At 42.3% G+C, this 24,770-nt stretch overlaps 1 protein-coding gene across 34 annotated transcripts in view; it reads left to right on the top strand.

Moving 5' to 3' along the window:
* The window catches only part of LOC123757622 (CLIP-associating protein 1), a 714,204-nt gene that overhangs the window by 667,444 nt on the left and 21,990 nt on the right, over positions 1-24,770 (top strand). For 33 of the 34 annotated variants that reach the window (XM_069326976.1, XM_069326979.1, XM_069326971.1 and 30 more), the window contains 5 exons: positions 1,755-2,279; positions 5,245-5,329; positions 5,553-5,757; positions 17,046-17,398; positions 22,015-22,203. In XM_069326976.1, coding sequence (XP_069183077.1) covers positions 1,755-2,279; positions 5,245-5,329; positions 5,553-5,757; positions 17,046-17,398; positions 22,015-22,203 — 1,357 coding nt within the window. The remainder of the gene's footprint in view (positions 1-1,754; positions 2,280-5,244; positions 5,330-5,552; positions 5,758-17,045; positions 17,399-22,014; positions 22,204-24,770) is intronic. The other variant, XM_069326954.1, reaches the window with a different exon arrangement.

The raw sequence follows: 24,770 nt of genomic DNA, 5'->3' as shown, positions 1-24,770 counted from the left end.
AATACTATTGCCTCTTATCATGCGGCACTGGCGGAGCCACTCCTGCTTGCATTCGAGGTGGATGTTACTTCAGCCCCGTTCCGTAAGCTTTCTCGTGCCTTGTTTCACCTCTGGTCTGCTCATGCGCCACCAGAGCTGTCCTGATCTTTTTAACCGGGTGCTCTCTTTTTCTCTCTTCTCTTCAGTTTGTGGTGGCCCCTTCGGTTCAAGATTGTTTTTCCAATGCTCTGTTTCTGTTCGCATTGGCTTCTGGGGGTCGGGTTTGTGAGCTTCATGCTCTCCTCCGGCACGGGCTTCTGCTCTTTCGATCCTGTTGGTCGGTTTGTTTGGCTGCAGCCGTCGTCTTCTTTTCTGGCAAAGAACCAGACGGTGGACTTCGGGAGAGGTCCTTGGGTCATTGATGCTTGGTTGGGCAGTCCAGGGTTGCATCAAGTGCTGTGTCCGGTTGCAGCTTTACAACTGTTACCAGCAGGCCTCGTCTTCTGTGGCCAGGGACACACTTTGGGTTGATCCGGTTTCCCTCGTTCCCTGTTCCAGTGCTCGGGTCTCTCAGGTCGTCTGCAGGGTTATTAGGTCTAGCCAGCCTGCTGTCTATCCTTGTGGCAATGACCTTTGTAAGTATGCTGCTTTTGCTGCCGTGTTTGGCAACATGTCTTGGGTTGACATTAGGGCGCGGGGGTTTTAGAGGTCGAACAAGGTCCTGGCCACCTGTTATCTGGTTAATGTTCCCGGTCCAGGTTGTTTGTGTGTGGCTTTTGGTCACAGTTTCAGTCAGCTGTCTCGACTTCGAGTTGAAGTGTGCATGGCGGTCACCTCCCGGGTAAGTCACTCTTTTACTTTGGTTAGGTAGTTCCAGGGAGCCGGAGGGGCTCCCCACAGAAAACCAGCGTTGAAAGTAATGAAACACCAGCATTGAATGTAATGAAATGCCAGCTTTGAATGTAAAGAAACCCAGACAAAAGGAGGGAGGCACCCTCCCTCCCTCCGGTTGGCAGTTTCCATTTTGTGTTGATGCTCAGCCTCTGAACTGGAGGTGTGAATAGCCGGCTTCAGGGGTGTTTGGGGCCCGCCCTCCAGGGGGAGGGGAGGGCTGCGTGGACAAGCGGCGCTGCGTCAGTGTATAACGTTTGCTTATTTCTTTGGGTTGAGGGAGTTTTGCCTTTCTGTACGGTCTTCGATTGTAATTTTCTTACCAAGTTAGGTCTGTTTTGTTATGCCTACCTTTCTTGGTGTCTAACCCCGGTCGATGGCAGACATGGAATACTCCCAAACACATGGGGGTTTCCATAGGCCACTGCTCCCTGCGCCTCTTAGGGGGTCAGGTTCTAGCTCGTGGTCCCCGATAGGCTGAACTCTAATTGACTGATGCCCCAGAATAATATTGCGTATATCAGTCTGATAGCTCCAGGAAGCCTCCGGGGCTCACCAAGAAAATGGCATTTTATTACATTCAACGTTGGGTTTTTTCTGTTATTTATATTTTAAGCATCAATCATATCTCCAATTCATACAAGTTTGCAAGCGTTCAATAACTAAACTCTTTCGAAAAACCTTGTACATGCTTATCTGCAGAAAATGTGGGTAAGGCATATTTAGGGTCCAGGTTTGATAGTATAGTGACCATTTTTTTATATCGTATAGCTTTGCTAGTATGAAGTGGTAAAAAGCTTTGATTTTACTGCTTTTGAAAGGTAATTTAATTTATAAGTTAGTAATCTGTTAACTAATGATGCTTTTTTTTTTTTTTATTACAGAGACTCATTCCCATGCGACCAACAGTTCATTGTTATTATGAGATTTCTTGTTGATCAAACCCAGACACCAAATTCTAAAGTGAAAGTGGCAACTCTCACATATCTCAAGTGTTTAGTGGATGTAATGGAGCGAGGAGACCTAACTGCGTCTCCTGATACTCCTATGGCCTTAGCTAAAATTTTAACTTGGACGGCAGACCAGAAATTCCTTGATATCAGAAGAGCAGCTTCAGCAGCTTTCATTGCAATGTTTAACTGCAACATCACAGAATTTACAGCACTACTACAGCAACTTCCTCCAGCCTGCCAGAGCACTGCATCACAAATCATTCAAAGTCATTTAAAAAGAGCCTCCAGCCTTGATGCTTCACCCTCGTCTTTACCCCCACGCACTCCACCAAGCTCAGGAGGAACTCCTGTCCTGCAGAGCCCGAATACCTCTCTCCCGCGATCGCATCGACCATCACGATATAATACTATTGATTTTGATGACACAGAAAATCTTAATCCAGAAGAAGTATACAGGTGAGTTTCCAAAGTCAAACTCCTTAGGTTTTAGATAAATCTTGCATTATATGATTTAAAATCAAAGGGTGCTGTAAGTAATAATTTAGTTGCTTCAGTCATTCATGGAAGCACTAGTGCTGGGAATGCAAGAAGGTACCCTTCTTTTGTTGATATATTATATGGTATTGTGAAGGTTTTGTCTAAATTCTAATATTCTTTGTTTGGCAAATTTTTCTAAGCTATGCTACTTTCTACTTAGGGCAAGGGCTTCCTGGTCACCTTGGACCAGTCTGTACACAATCACAATGAAGAGCCATAATCCCGGAGACATGTCTGGTAGGCCATATCAGGCATGTCTCCCAGATTGTCAGCAGGCAGTCACAACAAAACTAGGTTCTTCAACACAGATATTCTCACAACTTTGAGGAGTGTTTGGTTGTTACTATGGCAGGTAGAGAAAGAAATTCAATTATGTGCTGTTCTGTGGTGTGTGAGACACAGCCTTACTGTTAGGTCATTGTCTTTGCTTGGTCAGAGTGATTCTCTTCAAGTCTTCCTTCAGTAACACGTGGGTCAGTTTCAGGAGTTTACTGAGATGATTCTCTGTCACTTTCCACACTTTTCTTTGCTCATATTTATTGAGAGGAGGTACAGTGTCAAAATAGTATATGTTGTGACACTACCTGTCAATACTTTACTCAATACTGTTTTTGTACTTTATGATTTTATCTAAATCTCTTGACATTTAAGGACTGTGCTGTATTTGCTCTTGAAACTGTAGTATAAATATTTCCTTCCATTTCTTTGGTGCATTTAGGTTTTTGATTTCTACTAATATCATCTTTTTCTTATTTTATCTCAATTTAATGACACTGTTCTCGCCCACCTTGTGGTTTGGTTAGCACAATAATTTTTTCATCTGTTGAATCAGGTGTCATTTTCCCAAGATAGTGTAGCTGTTGCTTCTGATGCATATTGTCCATTTTCAGGTAGGTTATGAAGATTCTAGTCATGGCACATCAAAATAGATGTGTTATTTTGTCCCTCCTTTTGTCGTGCACGATTCACAATTTGTTGGGGGGTCACTTACTAAATGCCTTGTCCAGTTCTCTACTACAATAGCATAACCACAGCTGCTGTAGTTTTATCATGTGGTATCAGAGTCATTTATTACACATACCTGGATGTTTATTTGCATGTGCCAATTCATATGAGTTTACGATCACCAGGCTGATTCTGTGCAGGTTTGGTTCCTGGGAATAATTTTCTTTGCCTTCCAGTGGGCAGTGGTAAGTAGGTAGGTTTTTGGTTCAAAATGAAATAATTTGGGTTACCAATCTCACTTCCTTTCCAATGATGCAGTTTTTAATTTATTTGATCAGGGACAGTAAGCCTGTGTGTGTGTGTGTGTATGTATGTATGTATGTATGTATGTATGTATGTATGTATGTATGTATGTATGTATGTATGTAATGTATGTAATGTATGTAATGTATGTAATGTATGTGTGTGTATGTATGTGTATGTATGTATGTATGTATGTATGTATATATATATATATATATATATATATATATATATATATATATATATATATATATATATATATATATATATATATATATATATATATATATATATATTTATATTTATTTATTTATTTCTAGGCTTGTATCGAGGTCCCTCCCATCCTCCAAGTCGAACTATTGCCCCTTCCCAAGATGCAACCCCATAACAGTTGCCTTCTCCTAGACTTTGGCAACTGCACTGCCATGTGAACAGAGCCATTAGGTGAAAGGAAACCATGCTCAACCATTTCTGTCCCATCCAGGAATTGAACCCAGGATCCCTGATTTTCAAGTTTTTCCTAGGGAAATGGCACTTTCTCAATGGGATATAAAAAGTTTCCCTACTTGCGTGCTAGTTGCCTACGAGACTACTGTGTGATTCTCTCTAGGCTCTTAAAAATGTCCTTTGGGGATTTCTTTGTAGTCTTTGAGGGATCAGTCTCTTGTCTCAACCAGGGGTGAATTGGAACCAAACTGAATCCTCTAACAGTTCTTCAGGATGGAATGCCTCCATACTTAAAGAAGAGTCCAGCTGTTGAACCCTGCTATGGAGCAAAATCCATTCTGTTGTTGTGAACTGTTGTTGTGGCACTGTTATGAACTGTTGTTGTGGCACTGTTGTGAACACAATAAGTGGATTGTTAAGACTCTGCATGGTGCACCAGAGTCAAATGGAAGTGTTCTAATTCCCATTGTCTTTCTCTTTCTCTTCTTGCAGGCAGGGATGGGGATGAATATAGGTTGGTAGGTCTGTTCCTCATAAATTCGTGATGTGTTTGGTCATATGACCCATGCCTCAGCTGGAACCATCTTTTACAACATTTTCAAGAGGGAAAAGAGGTGCTTTCAATCCAAGGTAGTCATTGGCTGTTATACAGCAGCCTTCTCTTTATCCTGGCGGTAGCTTGGGAATGCCCAGGCCCTTCCTTTCCCGTCACTGGTTGAGGATGATATTTGGCCTGAGGCTTTGCATGGAAAGGCACCCTAGTTTCCTCTTGATGTATCGTGGGTTATGGTTCCTGGGTTCTTGGGGTCAGGATTACTGGTCAGGATTCCTCTACCCTTCTGCGTCAGGTCATTGCTGGTTGGCTGGTCTTGGGTGTGGCTGAAATTACCTTGTCCCTTCGGTGGGTGTCTCACTTGTTAAGATTATGATAAGCCACAGCATAAAATTACAATAGTTATCTTATCCTATGGCTATATCTTAATAATAAATTAAGAAATTACCAACTATTTCATAAAAGGGGAAATACATAATATACACATTTAGCAATCTAAATTCTTTTGGATAATATTCTTTGGCTGATTTAGGTAACTTGTAATTAATTTTAAAATATACTTTTATAGTGTATGAAACATTTTCATATCCTAACTTTTCTGTAATGGTACATGAAACAAATGCTGGCTTTTTACAGGAGTTTGAAACGCACAACAGCAGAGATCCAAAATTATAGCTTCGACCTTGAGAGTTTAGAAAAACATAGAGATTCTACATCACAGGTACTAAAATTCAGGTTTTATCCCACTGTTATAACAGATGTGCTATTTTGTTAGCTTAAATTTAAGACAATTCACAAAAAGCAAGATATGTTTGTTAATGCATTGATTAAACCGGTTCTATAATTTGTTACCCAATTATCTTGAAAATAATGACATATTTAGGAAATATAATAATTTTTTTATATAAATTTACTAATATATTAATAATTTTCATTTTAACTAGGATTCAGGGATAAGCCAGTTGTCAGCCGGTGGTGGTGACATTCGAAATATTGATGCAATGGATGATAAACATTCTGAGGATACTAATGGCATTCTTTCGGGAAGATCCTCAAGTGTATCATCTCCTACACACCGTCAGCTCTCCATGATGTCAGATTCCTCAAGAAATGGCTTGGATACACTCACTGATGATGATTTGGGTAGAGGTATTTTCTTATTTGGCTTCTTTTGTTTAGTTTTGTATTATTATATTTTGCTTGCATGATATATTTTATTATTTTATTAAAATTAAACCGTTTATTCAAGTTTTTGAACTCGACATTGATGAATTATCTAAATGTAGTCTTCGAGCATCTATGAAATGCAGCTTTCCAGGTTAAATACTCTTAATACTTCCTAAGTTAATATCACTAAGGGCCCATAGGGTATTATCTAAACAGTCTGGCAAGGATGACAATCCGCACCAGTACAGCATATTCAGGGTTTTACAGGGTTTTACTGATTCCAGGGAGCACTGCAGATTATTTAATTCAGTACAGTGGCACCTCGCATAACGATCGCCCCAAAAGGCGAACATTTTGGGTAACGAACGGCCCGATCGGCCTGTTCGTATGGCGAACGCTCGTTTGACTAACGTCAACACCACACGGTGGGGGTCGCGCTGCTACTTGCACATTCTCGGACGCCTCCGACGATGCAAATAAGTTATGTTGTTCTTGTTTAAAGATGCTAAAGATGCTGGAATATAAAGGGGTGACTGCTGAGATGTTGCAAAGCATTGACGTTTTTGTAGAAAAAGAAATGAAATTTCTGAAATGCAACAAATGTTAAAAAGGTTGGTTCGGTGTTCGGCAGGTAGGCTGCTCCATTATAACAATCTTTCTTTGTTTCAAATGTGTTCCATTTGTTTTGTATTTGTCATTTACATCTCAATAATGGAGCAGCCTACCTTACATACACTGAACAAACCTATATGACATTTTCCTTTCTTCAAATGTGTTCAATATTTATTTTTCATTTGACTGATAGCAAAAGGTTTGTTCGGTGGTCGGCAGGTAGGCTGCTCCATGGTTCTTACACAAAAAAAACATAAATAATAAAAAAAAAATTAAGAATTTTGAAAACCAGAACAAATGTCAAAAAGGTTCATTCGGTTGTCTACAGGTAGGCTGCTCCATGTTTCTTAAATAAAAAAAACGAAAAATAAAAAAGTTGAAACAATTTGAAAAATGGACAATTGCCATAAAGGTTTGCTCAGTGTTTGTCGGGTAGGCTGCCCCATTATTGAGATGTAAATGACAAATACAAAACAAATGGAACACATTTGAAACAAAGAAAGATTGTCATAATGGAGCAGCCTACCCGACAAACACTAAACGAACCTTTTGCTATAATAAATATGAAAGACCAGGGCTGCTGGCTGGGTTAGTAGTGCGTGAGCAACCATTTGTGGCACACGTGCCTCTGGCTCCCAAACACCTGTCCCACACGGTGTTGAAAGATTGCGCTCAGTCGTTGAAATTCAGACCTTATTGTTTGAAGAACATAAGGGTCGTAATATTGGTGAAGCTAGGCACAATAAGGACTTAACACAACGGTCGGATGCAAGTGATACAGCACCTATAAGCATGATACAGCGAGCGTATCCAGTTGTAGCTCTCAGCCCCACCCTTGCCATCTCCAATTTATATGGATGAATCGTTTTCTGCGTTCAGTGATGATGCATCTGATACAAGTAGCATAGATAAAAAGTGTTAGCATCACTGTGTTAGCATATTTTCAAGAATACCTGAATCTCTTCCTGACTTATGGACACTCTTTGAGACTAGCTGAATCTCTTCCTGTGTGGGACCTTACACAGCGATCTTTTCAAAACTACCTTACAATTTGAGTTTTTCCTATAATCGTTTCAATACTACCTTATGCTTTACAAGCTTGGCTACATACCACCTACAAGTACTAAAGCCAAGGGTGCACGCGAGTGCGTCATTTGCAAGCACACAGAACGATCAAACAGGAAGCGAAAATCTATCTGTAGCTGGTGCAACGAGAGCAAAGTCGTGCTGTGTACCATGGACTACTTCGTTGATTATTACGCACCTCCAAAGTAATGAGTGTGTAATACTGTGTGTTACTGTGTAAATAGTATGTGAAACTGTACATATTGTAATATTAGTGAATTTTTACAATGTAATATTGTGACAATAAACATTTATTGTGGACACATTACTGACACATGTATCACAGTTTCATGGAACATTGTGAACATTCTACTGTATACATATTGTAAAGGTCACAAATATACATCATATACGATAAAAGAAACAAATAAAACCGCATTGGAAATACATAGAACAAATATTTGAAAATATATTTGTGGCAACATGCGGTGCTTAAATGGCCTACGCGACCGTGTCTGGGAGCTTCACACACGGGTGACCAGCCCCTGATGACATCACACTGCACCTTATCCACGTCCTCACAGCCAAAGTAAGTGGAATTTGGTAATTATTTTTACACAGACATGTTCAGGGAAGGGAATTTATCATTTTACAAAGAAAAATGATTTTTTGGGAACACCTTGATGTCATGCACACTAGGGGAAATTTCACAGTAAACACAGCGCATCACAGTGGTTAAATGGGGACATTCGTTTTGCATGACGTCCGTTTCACATGACGAACACGGTGCCGGCACGGATTAAATTCGTTATTCGAGGTACCACTGTACTTGGTGTCTATCCAACCTGTCCTCTTAAAAAGAACGTCGCTTTTGGCCGTTTGCCCGTATGGCCGAATATGGACGTAATTTGATAATGAAAAAAAATGAAAATAAATTTGGGATTTTTTTTTTTCAACAACAGTAAGTTAAGGGTCCTCTGATAGCTTAGGTGGGCAGGAAATTCTCATAAAGTTTCAAAACGTTATGAAAAACGTTAATGGTAAATTTCCTTTTCTAAGCTTGTCGAGTAAGCCGGACGACTCAAACAGAAAACGGAACAGTACGTCACTTTTGTGAGTCGATTTCATTTCAAATTACGTCCAAATTTGGCCATAACGCGCATACGAGCCAAAAGTGACGTTATTTTTAAGAGGACGGGTTGGTCTATCAGAAAGGCACCCCTAACATCACCCATAGCCATTCAAAGTGCTACTCAAAGTGGTAGTATTCTAAGAACTACAAGCCAGCCCACTTGGACTCGACCCGTGGTCGCTCCTTGGAAGAAGCACCACAAGGAGGTTCCCCAGTCCTTCCTACCACACAACTTCCAGACTAGTGTAAACTTTAGTTTGGTGAGCTGGAAACAACAATGTATTAAGCTTAAAGTAGTTCTTTGCATAGGCACTTTGACTATTTTCTAAACCATTCCACTTCATTGCTTCCTAAGGAAAGATTACCCAAGGAGTTCTAGAAAGGCAAAGTACAGCAAAACAAAATTAATAATACTATAGCAACAAATAGGGCATTTCATGATTTGCAAGTTTATTGCAAATCCTGAAATGTCAATGAAATTTTTATATGATTGGGTAGTGCAATGCACCTATGTGCCCCAAAAAACTTACCAGACAGAGAGCCTTCCTAGCACTATATAATAACAGCCACCACAGGGAAGATGAGATAAATATTACATACCAAATTTGCCCTTGGATGTAAAAAAAATCTCTGGGCATGGATGTCAAAGCAAGATAACACGGAAAAAAAAATCCTTGAACGTAGTAATCCTCCACAATAAAGGGGCATTATTGAATGAAATTAGCTCCAATGTTTGAAAAAGAATAGAGACAAGAGGTACTAAATTATAGACAAGTGTCATTAATAAGTATTATGTAAAGTGCTAAAGAGTTAGACAGAATGTGAATAATGGAACTTCAGGAGAGAAAAAAAACATTGTAATGGAAGGTCTGCATGGATTCTGAAGGGTGAAGTCATGCCCAATAAACTAAAAAATAATATTTTGTTTATACTTAAGTGGAGAGTTGAGAATAGAGTAATTCAGGGGAATGAAAGTTCATGGTTTAATCAATTCTCAGGTTAGGAAGAATGAGATAGGAAGAGAGATGACCACATGAATGGCAGTGGCTGCCCTTATGTATTTATGTCAGATGCTGGTATGGCATGAGCATAGAAAGTCCAGAGTTATAGCTGCAAAAATTGACAGGTCTAAATTGCATCTGTGGTACTTGAAAGATATATGAAGTTAGGAATGAAAATGTTATGGAAAGATGTCAGTTGCTAGTCTGTCATAAAAAATGGGATATCAAGATTTTTTTCATACTGAACAAATGGATAATATAGTATTAAAATATTAGTTTATTAAGAGTAAATTTGAGAGAAAGGGATAGGAATTCAGAGTTGATAATGATTTAGACATGAGTGTGTGTAAAGAAGCAGGGATTCTGTGTGAACTCATCCAAGAAGTGTTGAGGAATATGTTGAAGAGGAGTGAGGTAATTAGTGTAGCACTCCAATGGATAATGTTTGTGTATGTGATGATGATAAGGTTATGCAATGCTTTCAGCAAGGAGGATGTGGTAATTGTGTTCAAGTGTCTTATACTATCATATCCCTTCTTTCCCTATTATTGCTCTTTAGTTTCATTTAGATTGATGTTTCCCCAACCCATATAAGCTGGAGATTGGTTAATGGTAACTCACGTTTCTAAAAGTTTCATCTGTGTTAGTGCGACAATATCTGGCATCTTCAGCGGAATTATATAACTAGCTCCAGTATTTGTTTTTTCTCTCACTCCATCCATGTTAGTATATTATGTATAATTATTTGGAACATGTTCTTTCTCCCTTCCCTTTGTTTTCTGGGGGGAGTCCCAATGGCTCCCTGGAGCTATCCAGGCTGATATGCTAATGTCAGACTTTGGCATCAGTCATGTGTATGGAGTTCTTTGGGCCTACCGGGAACCACGGCCAGAACCTGGCCCCCTCAGAGAGGCAAGGGAAGCAATGGACTATAGAAGCCCCCGTGTGGTTGTAAGCATTCTATGTCTGCCATCGACCGGGTCAGGCACCCAGAAAAGTAAGCATCCCAAAACAAACCCCTATTCTGGTGAAAATATTGCTACCAAAAGCCTACCAAGTGGATAGAACTCCCCAAACAAAAACGAGCAAACTAGTGTGATGTCACCCGTTGCAGCGCCGCTGTCTGCGCAGCTCCCCCCTCTCCGGGAGGGGGAAGGGGGAGCCCCAGATCGACCATGCCGGCGATCCACACCCCAGTTCTTGAGGCTGATACTATAGGCAGCGGTTGTGTGCTCTGGCTCCAGACTTTTACGGTGCTGTGCCTTGTGTGTGGAGGCTGTTCTCCAGGGGTGTGAGAGCCAGGAGTTACTCTGCAGTACTCGGGCTGCATGCGCCTAGGGTTCCCTTCCCTAAGTACTGCACTTGGGGCTTGGGGTTACCTTCCATAGGTTACTTGCTATATGCCTCTGTGGGTCCGTTTAACTGCTCGGTTTTTCGGCCGCCCAAAACACCCAAAACACTTGGGTGTTTTGTCTCCCTAGTTTACCTTAGTGTAGGAGGCAGTTTTTGCACTGGTTATAGGGTGCAGCTTCTTGTCACCAATCACAGTGGCCGGCTCTGTTCCTTGGGGTATGTTGTCCTCTTGCGGGGATTTGTTTTTGTTTTTCTTTTTGCATTGGTTGGGGGTTCTGCCTTACTTGCCACTGGTGTTTGGCCTCATCCTGATACTTGGTGGTGCCCCCTGCTAGGTTCCAGTGAGCATACAAATCCTTGGTGTTCAGCTGTAGACAGTTTGTTTGGTAGTTTTGGGCGCCGGTTAGTAGTACCCTGCCTGGGTTTACCTGAGCGCGAGTCCTCTTATAGTAAAGGCTCAGGACCCTGGGAATCCTCTAGGGGACACGTGGGTCTGATGGATGCAACCCCGGAGCTCCCCCCCCCCCTCGCTTCATGTGAGTTTGAGGGTTGTTCGATCCCCCTTGTCTCAGGGCGACCCTCACGGTTTTTGCCTCCGTCACGCTGCCTGTTGGGTCGGTGACACTTTCGACCCCGAGTCCTGTGAATTTTGCTGCTTGCTGGCGACTCAATTTACCCAATCTGTGGATGATCTTCTTTGTGTACAGACTGTGCAGGTGTTGCATTCTAAGTTTTGTTTGTTGCAACGCGCTCGGTTGGTTGCTCACCTGGATGCCCTGCGGCTGCCCCATTTTGCTTATAGGGACCCGGTCTTAGGGGTGGCAGTCGCCTTGACTCTGGTTCAGTCTGCACCTCCTCATCCTTCCCCACCTGTTGTTCATTCTGGTCCCCTCCCCTGCTTCCCGCCCCGAAACGTCTGAGGGTTTCGGAGTCGGGGCAGGGGTTAGTTGGTCTTGAGACTCGGGCAGCCTTGAGGGATGCCCCTTCCGGTGTGGCGACGGATGCATTCGAGTCTACTTCCCCAGCCGAAGCCTCTGGGTCTGACCAGTGGGCCCCTTCTGTCCGGCTTCTACGGCTGCGCCGGCCTTGTCTGGTGGGGTCGGTGCTTGGGGGGAGGACTCGGCCCTGGGTCCTGCGGAGGAGGACCTTGGGGCTGGGGAGGGGCTGACTTGGGGGCCTTGGGCCCCGCTGGAACCCGCCTGGGTTTTTCTGCCCTCGGCTTACTGTTACAAGGAGTGGGGTTTTCTTTTCCAGCCTCTGCGAACGAGTTGGACTTGGTGTCTGCCCCTCCCCTGGTTCGGTTCCATGTTCCCCCAGGTGCTTCGGTTCCGTCTTTCCGGAGGTTTTCGGCTTATCACATCCAACCTGCTGCAGTGCAGGCGGCCCTTGCGGCAAATCTCCTGTGTGACCCGGATTATGCCTCGGCAATGGATTCCTCGGCTTTCAGGTTTGGGACTTCGTTCCCTTTCTGGCACCGTTACAAGGTTCAGGAGTCGTCCTGGATGGCGGACAGTCCTGTTTTTACCGTGGATGCCTGGCACTCCTTCTGCTGTTCCCGCATGCTTGAGTGGCGGGAGGCTTTGACGGTGCTGCAGATTTTCCTGGGGGGCGACCTAGAGCACCTCAATGAGTGCTTGTTTGTTGGTGTCGTTCAGCTACATGTGCATATTCCCTCCCTTTCGGCGGCGCTGGTGGCTGAGGACTTGCGCGCCCGGGGCCTTTTGGCTTCGGCCTTGCGTTTCCTTTTCCCTCCTCAAGCTGTTTTCGGACTGGCTCACAGAGGATGTGGGGGCGCTTGGGGCTGTTCCTGGTTCTGGCGCCTTGGCCTTGGCGGCTCGCTCGTCGGCTTCCTTGCTGAAGCTTTTCGTACCGATCTTGCGGGATGCGGTTGCACTGTTTTATGACTTCAGGCGCTGCTTGCTTGGTGTCTGAACCTGGAGGATTTTCCGTGGCTCCGCCTCTTCCAGCAGATCGGATCAGTACGTCACATGGATGGTTCGATCTTCTCCTCGAGTCTTCGTGTATAGTATTTTTGACTCGAGTTTATCATCATCTCTATGATGATCAGGTGGCTTCCCTGTTAGTGTCCCACCTGCGGGCTTCGTCTTGGCAGCAGTATGAAGTTTCCTAGCGGTCTTTCCGGTTCTTCTTTTGTCTTTGTCGTTGTACTTCGTTTTCAGTTAGGGTGTTGTCCTTTCTCTCTTGGTTGTTCCAGGACCGTCTCCTTATGCCTAACACTGTCGCCTTGTATCGTGCGGCGCTGGCGGAGCCGCTTCAGCTTGCTTTCGGTATTGATGTTACATCTGCGCCATTTCACAAGTTGTCTCGGGCGTTGTTTCACTTCCGGCCTGCTCATGTGCTGCCTGAGCTGTCTAGGTCATTGGACAGAGTGCTCTTTTTATCTTTCTTCTCGGTTTGTTGTGGCCCCTACAGTTCAGGATTGTGTTTCCAAGGCTCTTTTTCTGTTGGCGTTGGCCTCTGGGGGTCGGGTTGGTTTGCAGGGGTTTCTGCTCTTTCACTCGGGGTGATCGGTTTGTTCGTCTGCAGCCTTCTCCTTCTTTTCTGGCGAAGAATGAGACTGCTGCTTTCCGGAGGGGTCCCTGGGTTGTTGATGCTTGGTTGGTTAGGTTGGGGGTGCATCATATTTTGTGTCCGGTTGCGGCTCTCCACCATTATTTGCGAGCCACGACTTCTGTGTTCGTGGACGCGCTTTGGGTTGATCCGGTTTCCCTCCCTTCCCTTTCCCTTTCCTTCCCTGTTTGCGGGTGTGGGTCTCCCAGGTCGTTCTCAGGGTTATTAAGGCTAGTCAGCCTGCGGTCTATCCCTGTGCCCATGACGTTTGCAAGTTCGCTGTTCTTGCCGCCGTCTTTGGCAATATATCTTGGGCTGACATTCGGGTGTGGGGATTTTACCGGTCGAACAGGGTCCTGGCTGCTCGTTACCTTGTTAACGCCCCTGGGCCCTGTCGGGCCTGTGTCACTTTGGGTCGGCGGATGCAGCCAGTCATCTCGATTTCGGGTTGTGGAGTGAGCAGAAACTGCATTCTGGGTAAGTCCCTCTTTTTCCCTCTGCTGGTAGTTAGCTCTGGGGAGCCATAGGGACTTCCCCCAGAAAACCAGCGTTAAATGTAATGAAACGCCATTTTCCGGGTGAGACACGGAGGCTCCCGGCATCCCTCCCTTCCTCCGGTCGGCAGTTTTTCGCGTGTTCTGACATCCAGTCTCAAAACTGGGGTGTGGATCGCCGGCACTGTAGGTCTGGGGCTACCGGGAGGGAAGCTGCGCAGATGGCGGCACGGCATCGGGTGACATCACACTAGTTTGCTCGTTTTTGTTTGGGGAGTTCTATACATTTGTTCGGCTTTTGGTAGCAATATTTTCACCAGAATAGGGGTTTGTTTTGAGATGCTTACCTTTCTGGTGCCTGACCCGGTCGATGGCAGATATAGAATACTTACAACCACACGGGGGCTTCTATAGGCCATTGCTCCCCTTGCCTCTCTGAGGGGGCCAGGTTCTGGCTGTGGTTCCCGGTAGGCCCAAAGAACTCCATACAAATGACTGATACCAAAGTCTGACATTAGCATATGAGCCTTGATAGCTCCGAGGAGCCTCTGGGGGTCTCACCCAGAAAATGACGTTTCATTACATTCAACGCTGGTTTTTTACTCCCCCTTCCTCTAATGGTTTGCTTTTATGTACCATTTGACAGGGATCTCAATCCCTATTATCTTTTAGACACAAAATTTAATTCTTCTTGGTCCTTACTCTCATTTAGAAACCTTTCTTTAAGATTTAGTTTTAGTCCCTCGTCTTCTTTTGAAAGGTGTCGTCCTAATGATCATAGTTTCCCATCCTCATCACTCTGCAATTTCCTGGCATTCCTAAACACTTGTCATTGTTTCAGTCTATTAACACTTTCGCGCTCCGTAGAAACTCGCGGTTGACTGGGGGATCGTGGCCCCTCCGTGCGGGTAAGCGCGCGGTGACTCCCAAATGTGTATACTCATTCCAGTTTTCTCACCTTAATTCTCGCGCTACGTCGCTCGTTTTGGTATCATTGTGTTCGCAATTAAATTCTCTACAGCTGTGTATAAATATAATGTCCAAAAGCCTAGCGTGACTCCCAACAGCAAAGCGTAAAGTCGGCAAAAACGCACAAAATCAGTAACATGTGCATTCTCGTTCCATTTTTTTACCTTAATTCTCGTGCTACGTCGCTCGTTTTGGTATCATTGTGTTCGCAATTAAATTCCCTACAGATGTGTAAGAATAAAATGTACAAAAGGCTGGAGTGCCTCCCCGCAGAAAAGCCTAAAGTTACCCGTGAACGAGCACCATTTTGTACATTGCAACCTAATGTTCAACTTGTTCAATTTGATAACATCAAATTTCGTGCTAGGTCGCTCATTTTGGTATCAAATTGTTCGCAATAAAAAGGCGAGTATTTTAAAACTAGTCCCAGAATAATAGAACAATAACTGGATTTTTAACAAATATTTTAATTCTGGACGCTCATCATCACAAATTTATTTATATCTTTCCAGTGTTCTGACATAAATATTTGTGTTACATCTTTCATTTTGGTATCAAATTGTTCGCAATAAAACGGCGCGCATTTTAAAACTAGTCCCAAGATAATAGGACAATAAATAGAATTTTAACAATTATTTTAATATTCGGACCATAGGCCTATTTATAATATTTCAAGTGTTTGGACATCAAGTTTCATGTTATATCTTTGATTTTGGTATCAAATTGTGTGCAATCTAAAGGCGCTTATTTTAAAACCACTACAAGATTGATCTGATAAAATTTAAATTTTTAAAAAATATTTTAATGAGTGACTCAGTATTGCGTCGTTGGAACACATTCAGTAGAAAAATGAGTGACGAGATAATCAGTCTGTGGAACCTCAAAGTGTTAAATGTCACTCTTAAGAGGGGATTCTTTTCTTTTTCAGAATTTCCTATCCTCCTAAAATCACTGAAGTTTTCCTTTGTTGTGAGGCCGCCTTCTCAAGCTTCTATTTTTTTTCAGTTGTTTTTCCGCTTCTGCTGCTCTGTCTGTCCAATATGATATTTCCTGATCTGAACACCCAACAATTATTATGGACTTATTTCTCTCTGCAGTATTTTGTACTAATTTACTGTTGGTAACAAGTTCTTTCTTAATTTCTTGTCTGATGTCTGTTTCTTGTTGGTCATTTCTCTTTTTGACCAAACATACGTCTTTGATAGTTTCTTTCTCTTTTGCAACATGCACACTTGCTACTTATATTTCCACTTTGCACTTTTCCCATTCTTTATATACATCCTTAATTGATAGGTCAATGAAGTTTCTCTTAGCATATTCTTGCTTAACTCCCTGTTTTAGATCTAGGGGGACACTCTGGATTGTTCTTCCTATGTGTGTATTTTCCTGTTAATTTCTTCGTATTCAACCAACCTTTCATTTTCCATTTTCTTTCACTAGTTTTTTATTTGCTCCTCCTGTCTCTTTACCTTGCCAGTCAAGCTAAAAATTTCCTTATCCTGCTGCAGTATACCTCCTATTAAATTATTAAATTCATTCTTGAAACCATTATTTTCTTTTTCTAATTTAAAACAAATTCCTTCATAAGTCTTTAGCAAATCCTCATTCATCACTAACCTGTCAAGAAAACCTCATTTCATTATTTCTTCCACAGTGAAACTTTTAAAATTTTCATCTGTTTTGTTGTCTTTCCTTATTGCAGCAGCCATCTTTGTTGCTGACCAAATGCTTTTGTTTTGAAATAATTTTACTTGTCCAAATTTTTCACTCACATTTGTATATTTGTTTTATCTCGATTATTTTTCAAATCCCCTGTACCTTCATAATTCCTGGGACACCACTCAGTCCTCAACCTGTTTTACAATACTTAGGCAACAGGATTTACTGGGAGCTCCTTGATATAGCAGCTGGCGTGCTGCTGTGTGTATGTGTGTGTTTATAATACACGCACATACATACATAGCATTAACAGCACACACACAAATATATCCATTCATACTGGTATGTACGTACATATGTGCTTAAAAAGATTTTTTTTTTTAAATGATACTTATTTGTTATATGTTTATACAGGGGATGGACAAGAAAGTGATGCTGAAATAATGTCAGGGGTTGTAGCAGAGCTTGGCAATGCAGATGAAGGTCGGTCTGCTGAGAAACGTAGTGCCCTGACTAGCCTTATAAGATTGGCACGCACTGGGTCTACTCTTGTATGGAATGAAAATTTTCGTGCTGTCTTGCGGCTGTTGTTAGAGTGTCTCACGTGCGATGATGGTGGTCAGCGAGCCCTGGTGCTAGCAGTACTCACTGAAATGATGCGGAGAAGTCCATTAGTTCATCACTTCCTTAGTTTTTCTGAGCTAATCATTCTTAGAGTACTTAATGCACATGCTGATAAAGAAAAGGAAGTGCTCCGGGCAGCTTCTGTAAGTATTCAACGTTTGTATTTAATTTTTAAGATAGTTTAATTACTTTTATTTAGTGTTTTTCCAGTAGGAGAATAGTTGCTAATTTGGTCATTTATTCTTTCTGCATTTCAATTCCTGGGTGGTGACTTGGAGCACATCTTTTTTTAATTGACTTGAAAATTTTAAAATGTCTTTTTTCTGGGGGGAAGCCCTGTTAGCTCCCTGGAGCTATCCAGGCTGATATGTATCTATTAGCTTTCTGGCATCAGTCAAAGTGCATGTAGTTCTTGCCTACTGGGGACCACCCAGTAGCATACCCAGGATCTGGCCAGGTCCTCTTGTTTGGCTCCTGCTGTCTTCTTCAGTTCTTACTCTCCTCATTAACCCTTAACATGCTCGGGGTTTAATATCCTGTCATCCCCACAGGCGCATGTCATTTTGAAAAAAAAAATTTTTTCTTTCTAACCTGTTAATTTGTGTTCACTGATCACGGGAAAAATAATAAAAAAATCGTAAGTGGCATATATTGCCCACTATAGGGTGGGGAAGTCTGGCAAATTATAGTCGCTGACTCAGCGTGCGTCCCAGGCGGTCTGTTGCTCGCAAGCTGTCAGGCCGGAGTTGCCACAAAGAGATAATTACCGAATTATTTCAATGTCTCTGATTGATTTTTCATACTTTTTTTGCTGTAATATTATTCAATAGTGTGTAGTTTGATATATTTATATAATAAAATGAGTGAATCATTGCTGTACTCAAAAATATGGTGTGCATATTGTTGATTCAATTGTGTTCATCAATCAGTGAACAAATACTTTGTCGGTTATTACACTATAAGCACAGGATATATATAAGTATCTGCATGTTTTGTTCACTATAACGAACCACTAAGTAGCTATTATGAGTCAAAAAGTAACGATGAGTGACCGCCGTTTACCAGCCAGCCACTCCCGCCCTCCCTCCAGTCATCTGACTCACCCACATTCTCCTCCCACAATAATGTTTTTGCTATAATTCACTATATACAGACGTTATATATAAGTATCTACATGTTTTGTTCACCATAACTGTACATCTAAGCTTGTATAGTGAGTAAAGGCACAAAGATGTGGCTACTCACACAGTCAGCTGATCGGCGGCCGCCCTCAAGGCCAGACTCACTAATATTTCTCCTCCAACAATACTATGTGGTGTTATTACGCTATATACACACATTATATATAAATATCTACCTGTTTTATTCACCATACTTGTACAAATAAACTGGTATGGTGCCCAAAGACCATCGTGGTAACCAGTAAACAACACCGTCGTCTGCACGGTGTTGTTTGCACAACACCACCCTCACCAAAATGGCGGCTCCAAACCTTCTCTTGCTGTTTATACCCTCTATACACACGTTATATATAAGTATCTACATTTGTGTTCACCATAGCGAACCACTAAGCTGGTATGCTGAGTGCAGTCAATAAAAGGTGGCCACACACAGTCAAAAGACATCGCCACCACCCTCCCTCCCACAGCATTACTCCTCCTTCCATGGCACACAGCGCTAAATATCACCACAATCCTGCTATTATCAGAACCCTGGTCAGTTTTATCACAGTCAGGGGTCTTCTGTAATAATATGATCGCTACATAATAGCATGAACAAGTACTGTATAATTTGGCATTTTTAGGCGATGCTGTGGTCACAAGCTGAACAGCAGTGCTGTTAGCTCATGCTGCGTGCGTCAGGCTTGGTTGCTCACTCAATACTGAGGCCAATAACACCCGGTAGTTTGGCCCACGTTTTTTTTTTTAAATGGCGTCTGTTTACAAGAGCTCTGATGAAGGTGTGGTGAACCCCGTGTATCCGCGGGCTGTTTAAATCTTGCGTAGTACTCCAACACATCATATGACGTGATGCGCAGTTGACTGGAACAACGTCCAGCACGTCATATGGCGTGATGCGCACTTTAAGGGTTAAAGTTGCATTATCTGCAAACATTAACATGTCTGAGATTCCTCCATCTGGCCTCTCCTCTCCAGTCTGACACATCCTCTCTGACTATTACTATATTTACTATCCATTAGATACTCCTGTACTTGGTCCAGTGCCTTTTCTCTCATCACTGTTTCTCTCTCCATCTTGCATCTTTTGTGAGGAATTTTATCAAAAGCTCTCTGGCAGTTTAGGAAGATGCAGTCTACCCATCCTTCCTTCACTTGTCTGGTTTTGGTGACCTGGTCATAGAATAAAGTAAAGTTTGTTCACCATGAGTTTCCCTCTCTGAAGCCATGTTGTGCCTCTTACAAATTTATTCTCCCCACATGTTCTTCAATATGTTTTCTAATTACTTTCCAGCAATTTGCGTGGAATGCATGTTACTGACAGCACTGTCAGTAACATGCATTCCACGCAAACTAAACTATAGACCACTTGGTCTATAGTTTAATCTTTCATGTATGTCCCCTTTCTTGGATATTGGAACCGCAATTACCATTTTCCAGATTTTTGGTAGCTTTCCTGTCTCCATTGTAATGTTGAAGTTAATGGGTAACATAAGTTCCCTGAAGCTTTTTGCAGTAACTATGCAATAGTTGGTCTGGCCCTGCTGCTTTTGCTACATACAGGTTTGGTGATTAGGAGGGATGGGGGTGGGGGGAGGGGGCAGATGACTTGGTTGTAAAGAGATGGGATGAGGGGGCGGAAGAACTGGAAGGCTTGGGGAATATGAGGAAGAGACTGGGGGACGGTTGGAGTGATATATGGGGACACCTACCTTGATTACCTTATCCACTGTGCTGCACCAACCAAGAAAACTTGTTCTAAAAGTTTCTTTTTGTTTAATTAGGATATATTTTAATGTTTTTTAATATTTTCATCACTCTTTCTGTTTTGAAATTAAGATGGAGTTTCAAAACATTTTGACATTAACTTTACCTGAACATTTATAAAAACAACAAAAATATGTCCTTAACACTTTCGCGCTTTAGATTAGACATAGCTCGTCACCGTTTTTTCTTACGATTCCGCATAACAGACTACGCCTGTAGTCCATCGAAAAAATATTTCTATAAATTCCATTTTCTAACCGAAATGTATGGGGATACTCTCAGATTTTTCTCCATGAAATTCCCGTTCTCCCTCACCGAAAATTTTCAGAAAAATTTGAATCTGTATATATCCCCAAAAAAGAATTGAGTCTCGATGAGGGTACAATGGGATGGCGCGGCCGCCTCTCTTTCAAAGTCTACAATCCCAACAAGCCTGATAAATATGGTGTAAAATTTTATATGTTGGCCAAAGGGAAATCAGGCTAGATATATAAATTTGATGTGTATTGTGGAATTGGAAAAACGACAGTGGAAACCGTGATGGGGTTGATGGCGCTCCTAGTCAACAAGGGTTATCATTTGTATATGGATAACTACTATAACTCGGTAAGCCTAACAGAACAATTACGTGAAGTGGTTATATTTAAGTTATATTATATACGTTTTGTAGAGAATTTATTTGCGAATTGTTTGGTACCAGAATTAATATTATATCACATAAACTTCTATGAGTAAAAAAAAAAAACACGAAGTATGTTTGGGGGTGTGGCGGGTGTGGCTCTGGGTGTGGCGGGCATGTGGCAGTGGGTTCCCTTTAGCCGTTGATATATCCAACACGTGGGAAATATTTGTATGTGTTATGTATATGTCTGTGTAGGGAATTTTACTGCGATCACTGTCATACAAATTATAAAATGTTTCAACAAGTATAAACATGACAAACATCAAACGAACGAAAACAATGCGTTCGTTTCTGCCGCGAACGCATACTGAGCGACGTGGTTCTATATTTGGCGCTTCTCTTACACATGCTTTGTACAATTGTTATACATTTCATCTTATAGAAAATTTTATTGCGAACACATTGGTATAAAAAAGAAATACGTACATAGAAAAGTAGGGTCAGGAAACGTATAAATGTATAAACTTTCCAAGCATGATTTCCCCCCCTGTGTTTTCGCCAGTGCGCTCGCGGCTAACTACTCTCCACTTCACACACTCTTGCGGGTGGGCAATTACCTATATTAAACATTCATATGCATATGTCCGTGTAGAGAATTTTATTGCGATTCCAATGATACCAAAATTAGCGATGTAGGACAACTGTAGGCTTCGCAACCATTAAGAGAGTGGAAACATTTTGTTGCTGTTTGGCGCTCTCGGCGAGTGATCTGCATAGTTTTTTTATTTGGTGTTGATACTCCTTATGCTTGGGCGGCATTTTATAGGTATGCTCTTATAGACAATTTCATTGCGAACACAGTGATACCAAATTTAAATACGTGCGCCTTCAATTATTGTCAGGACAGTCAAAAGAGTGTACACTTTTTCGGTCTTACCGCGTAGGCGCGCGAAGTGCCGAAAGCATCTGGGGTATTGTTTTTTTTTGAGCGCCGAGAGCGCGAAAGTGTTAACAGTTGCACTATGAAGTTTTTGCCAAAAACAGGTGTGCACTGCAGGGGTTAATATATTTTTATCGTGTCTAGTTTTCAGATAATTGTATAGAATACTTGGGCAATTGCCTTGGGTATTTAATTATTTGTTTATTTATAAGTATTTAAGTCTTTATTTATTTATAAGTATATATACACCAGGTTTGTGCCGGTACTGTAGCAGAGATACTCCCTCCTGAAGTGGTGATTCGTGTCTTGAAACCTCTGATACAAATGGGGGAATACCCAGTCAATCAAGCAGCCATTAAAATGCTCAATAAGCTGGTTGAGGCTCACCAACCATCTATCGTGGCTGCAGCTATGCCAGAAATCATGCCTGGGTTAATTAAGGTAGGAGTAACAACTTTTTGTAATCTTTTTAAAGTTGAATAATCTTTTAGAAAATGTTCACAATTGTTGCTTACAATTCTAGGTTTATTACTAGTCAGTAATATTTAAGTTTCAGTAAATGATCAAAAGATGACTTCAGTAAATCTTTAAATTTAAAAAAAAAAGGATCACATTTGTGTAGCAAGGATAAGCACTTACATTTTAAGATCAAAAATAATTCTTGCTGATCCATTGCAGTCAAGTTTAATACATAATGAACATGATAATCTCTGAGAACCTATAGAGCATTGGCTAGTGTATTATTAAATATAATTTGCTAGACAATTGTTCATTATTTTTCTCTAACTTAATAGTAATATATATATATATATATATATATATATATATATATATATATATATATATATATATATATATATATATATATATATATATATATATATAAATAAAATACACATTGTATTAGCTCGCTAGTCTGAACTATATGGGAAGGACCCTGGGCTGGATGAGCCGGTCTTCTGGATGGATCAAAGGACATTTCACCGCAGAAGTTCAAAAGTGAACATTTCCAAAAATGTTTATACAACAACCAACATAATTTGAACTTCCACACATTATAATTAGTGTGAGGAGCTGGGTGAGTGGTTAGCTGTTGGCGGGTAGGTGGGCAGAGCAAGTGGGTGGGCAGACATGTGGATGAGTGGGCGGGCTGGATGACAGGCAGATGGGCTTGGTGGTTGGCAGGTGAGTACTCACCTAAATGTGCTTGCGGGGGTTGAGCTTTGTCTCTTTGGTCCCGCCTCTCAACTGTCAATCAACTGGTGTACAGATTCCTGAGCCTACTGGGCTCTTATCATATCTACATTTGAAACTGTGTTTGGAGTCAGCCTCCACCACATCACTGCCCATTTATTAACTACTCTGACACTGAAAAAATTCTTTCTAACATCTCTGTGGCTCATCTGGGTACTAAGTTTCCACCTGTGTCCCCTTGTTCGTGTCCCACCCGTGCTGAAGAGTTTGTCTTTGTCCACCCTGTCAATTCCCCTGAGAATTTTGTAGGTGGTTATCATGTCTCCCCTTATTCTCCTGTTTTCCAGGGACGTGAGGTTCAGCTCCTTTAGCCTTTCCTCGTAGCTCATACCTCTCGGTTCCGGGATGTGTCTGGTGGCATACCGCTGAATCTTCTCTAACTTTGTCTTGTGTTAGGTATGGACAGGCAGGTGGTCAGGCAGGTGGGTGGGTGGGTGGGCAGGGTGGATGGCAGGCAGGTGGGTGGGCAGGCAGATTTGGATGCGTGGGCGAGCGGTCAGGCATGTGGCCACATACAGGCAGGTGGTGGGTGACTCTCCCTACCCATACCTCCCTCCACCCATCAACCTCCTAGACCATGTCATAAGTGATGACAACATAATACTCACTCATTTGCTGTACGATGACACCATAATATGCACCTTGTGTTAAGCCCCATTTTATTTCCTTGTAAATATTTAAATGAATAAATAGCCAACCAATTACTTTTCAAATATTATGGTGTGGTTTTTAATATTCGTAACTAGCTCTCCACAGAAAAAAAATATGATTATTAAACAACTACACCACCTCTGACCCCTCCTAGAGAGGGTTGGTGAGAGAAAAAGAAAGAAAACCCTTCCTCCTCCCTGATCACCACCCTCCTATGCTTAATGCCAGTCACCTCTGGTACACAGTTCATTCCTCCCCACACCTACCACCCTCCCCCACACCCCACCCACCCTGGTGGGTGTGGTTACCACTTCACCAGTGGGTGTGGTGTGGTGGGTGTCAGGTCAGCCGGGCAGACAGCACGCTGGACTTGTGATCCTGTGGTCCCAGGTTCGATCCCGGGCGCCGGCGAGAAACAATGGGCAGAGTTTCTTTCACCCTATGCCCCTGTTACCTAGCAGTAAAATAGGTACCTGGGTGTTAGTCAGCTGTGACGGGCTGCTTCCTGGTGGTGGAGGCCTGGTCGAGGACCGGGCCGCAGGGACACTAAAGCCCCGAAATCATCTCAAGATAACGACACCCACCCCTGACACCCACCCCTGACACCCACCCCTGACATTCATACCCACTCCTGACATTCATACCCACTCCTGACATTCATACCCACCCCTGACATTCATACCCACTCCTGACATTCATACCCACTCCTGACATTCATACCCACTCCTGACCCTCACACCCACTCCAGCCTCCCTGTTTGCCTGAACTCTGCCTGACGCCCTCCTTTCCTGGTGGTGGTGTACAATGAGTGTTAGGCTGGGCATTTCACTTGTTTATCTCTCAGTGGTAAAGGTTCACGTTATATTCTGCGGCAAGTCGACCTTTGGTTTTGGAGAGATTTTTAGGTCCGGACCTATATGCTGATCCGGACAAATATCCAGTAGTTCGGCTTCTATGAACATTCTGTCCGGATAGGGATATAACATTATCCAGACATGATTTTTGCTGGAGTAGGGTGTTTCCGGATTGGCTGGCTTCAGATTAGCGAACTTCTACAGTATATAATATATATACAGTATAGTATACACTGTATATATAATATA

This window comes from Procambarus clarkii, chromosome 19 (assembly GCF_040958095.1).
Source record: "Procambarus clarkii isolate CNS0578487 chromosome 19, FALCON_Pclarkii_2.0, whole genome shotgun sequence".
Classification (NCBI taxonomy): Eukaryota; Metazoa; Arthropoda; class Malacostraca; order Decapoda; family Cambaridae; genus Procambarus; species Procambarus clarkii.
This window is presented reverse-complemented; position numbering and strand designations above follow the sequence as displayed.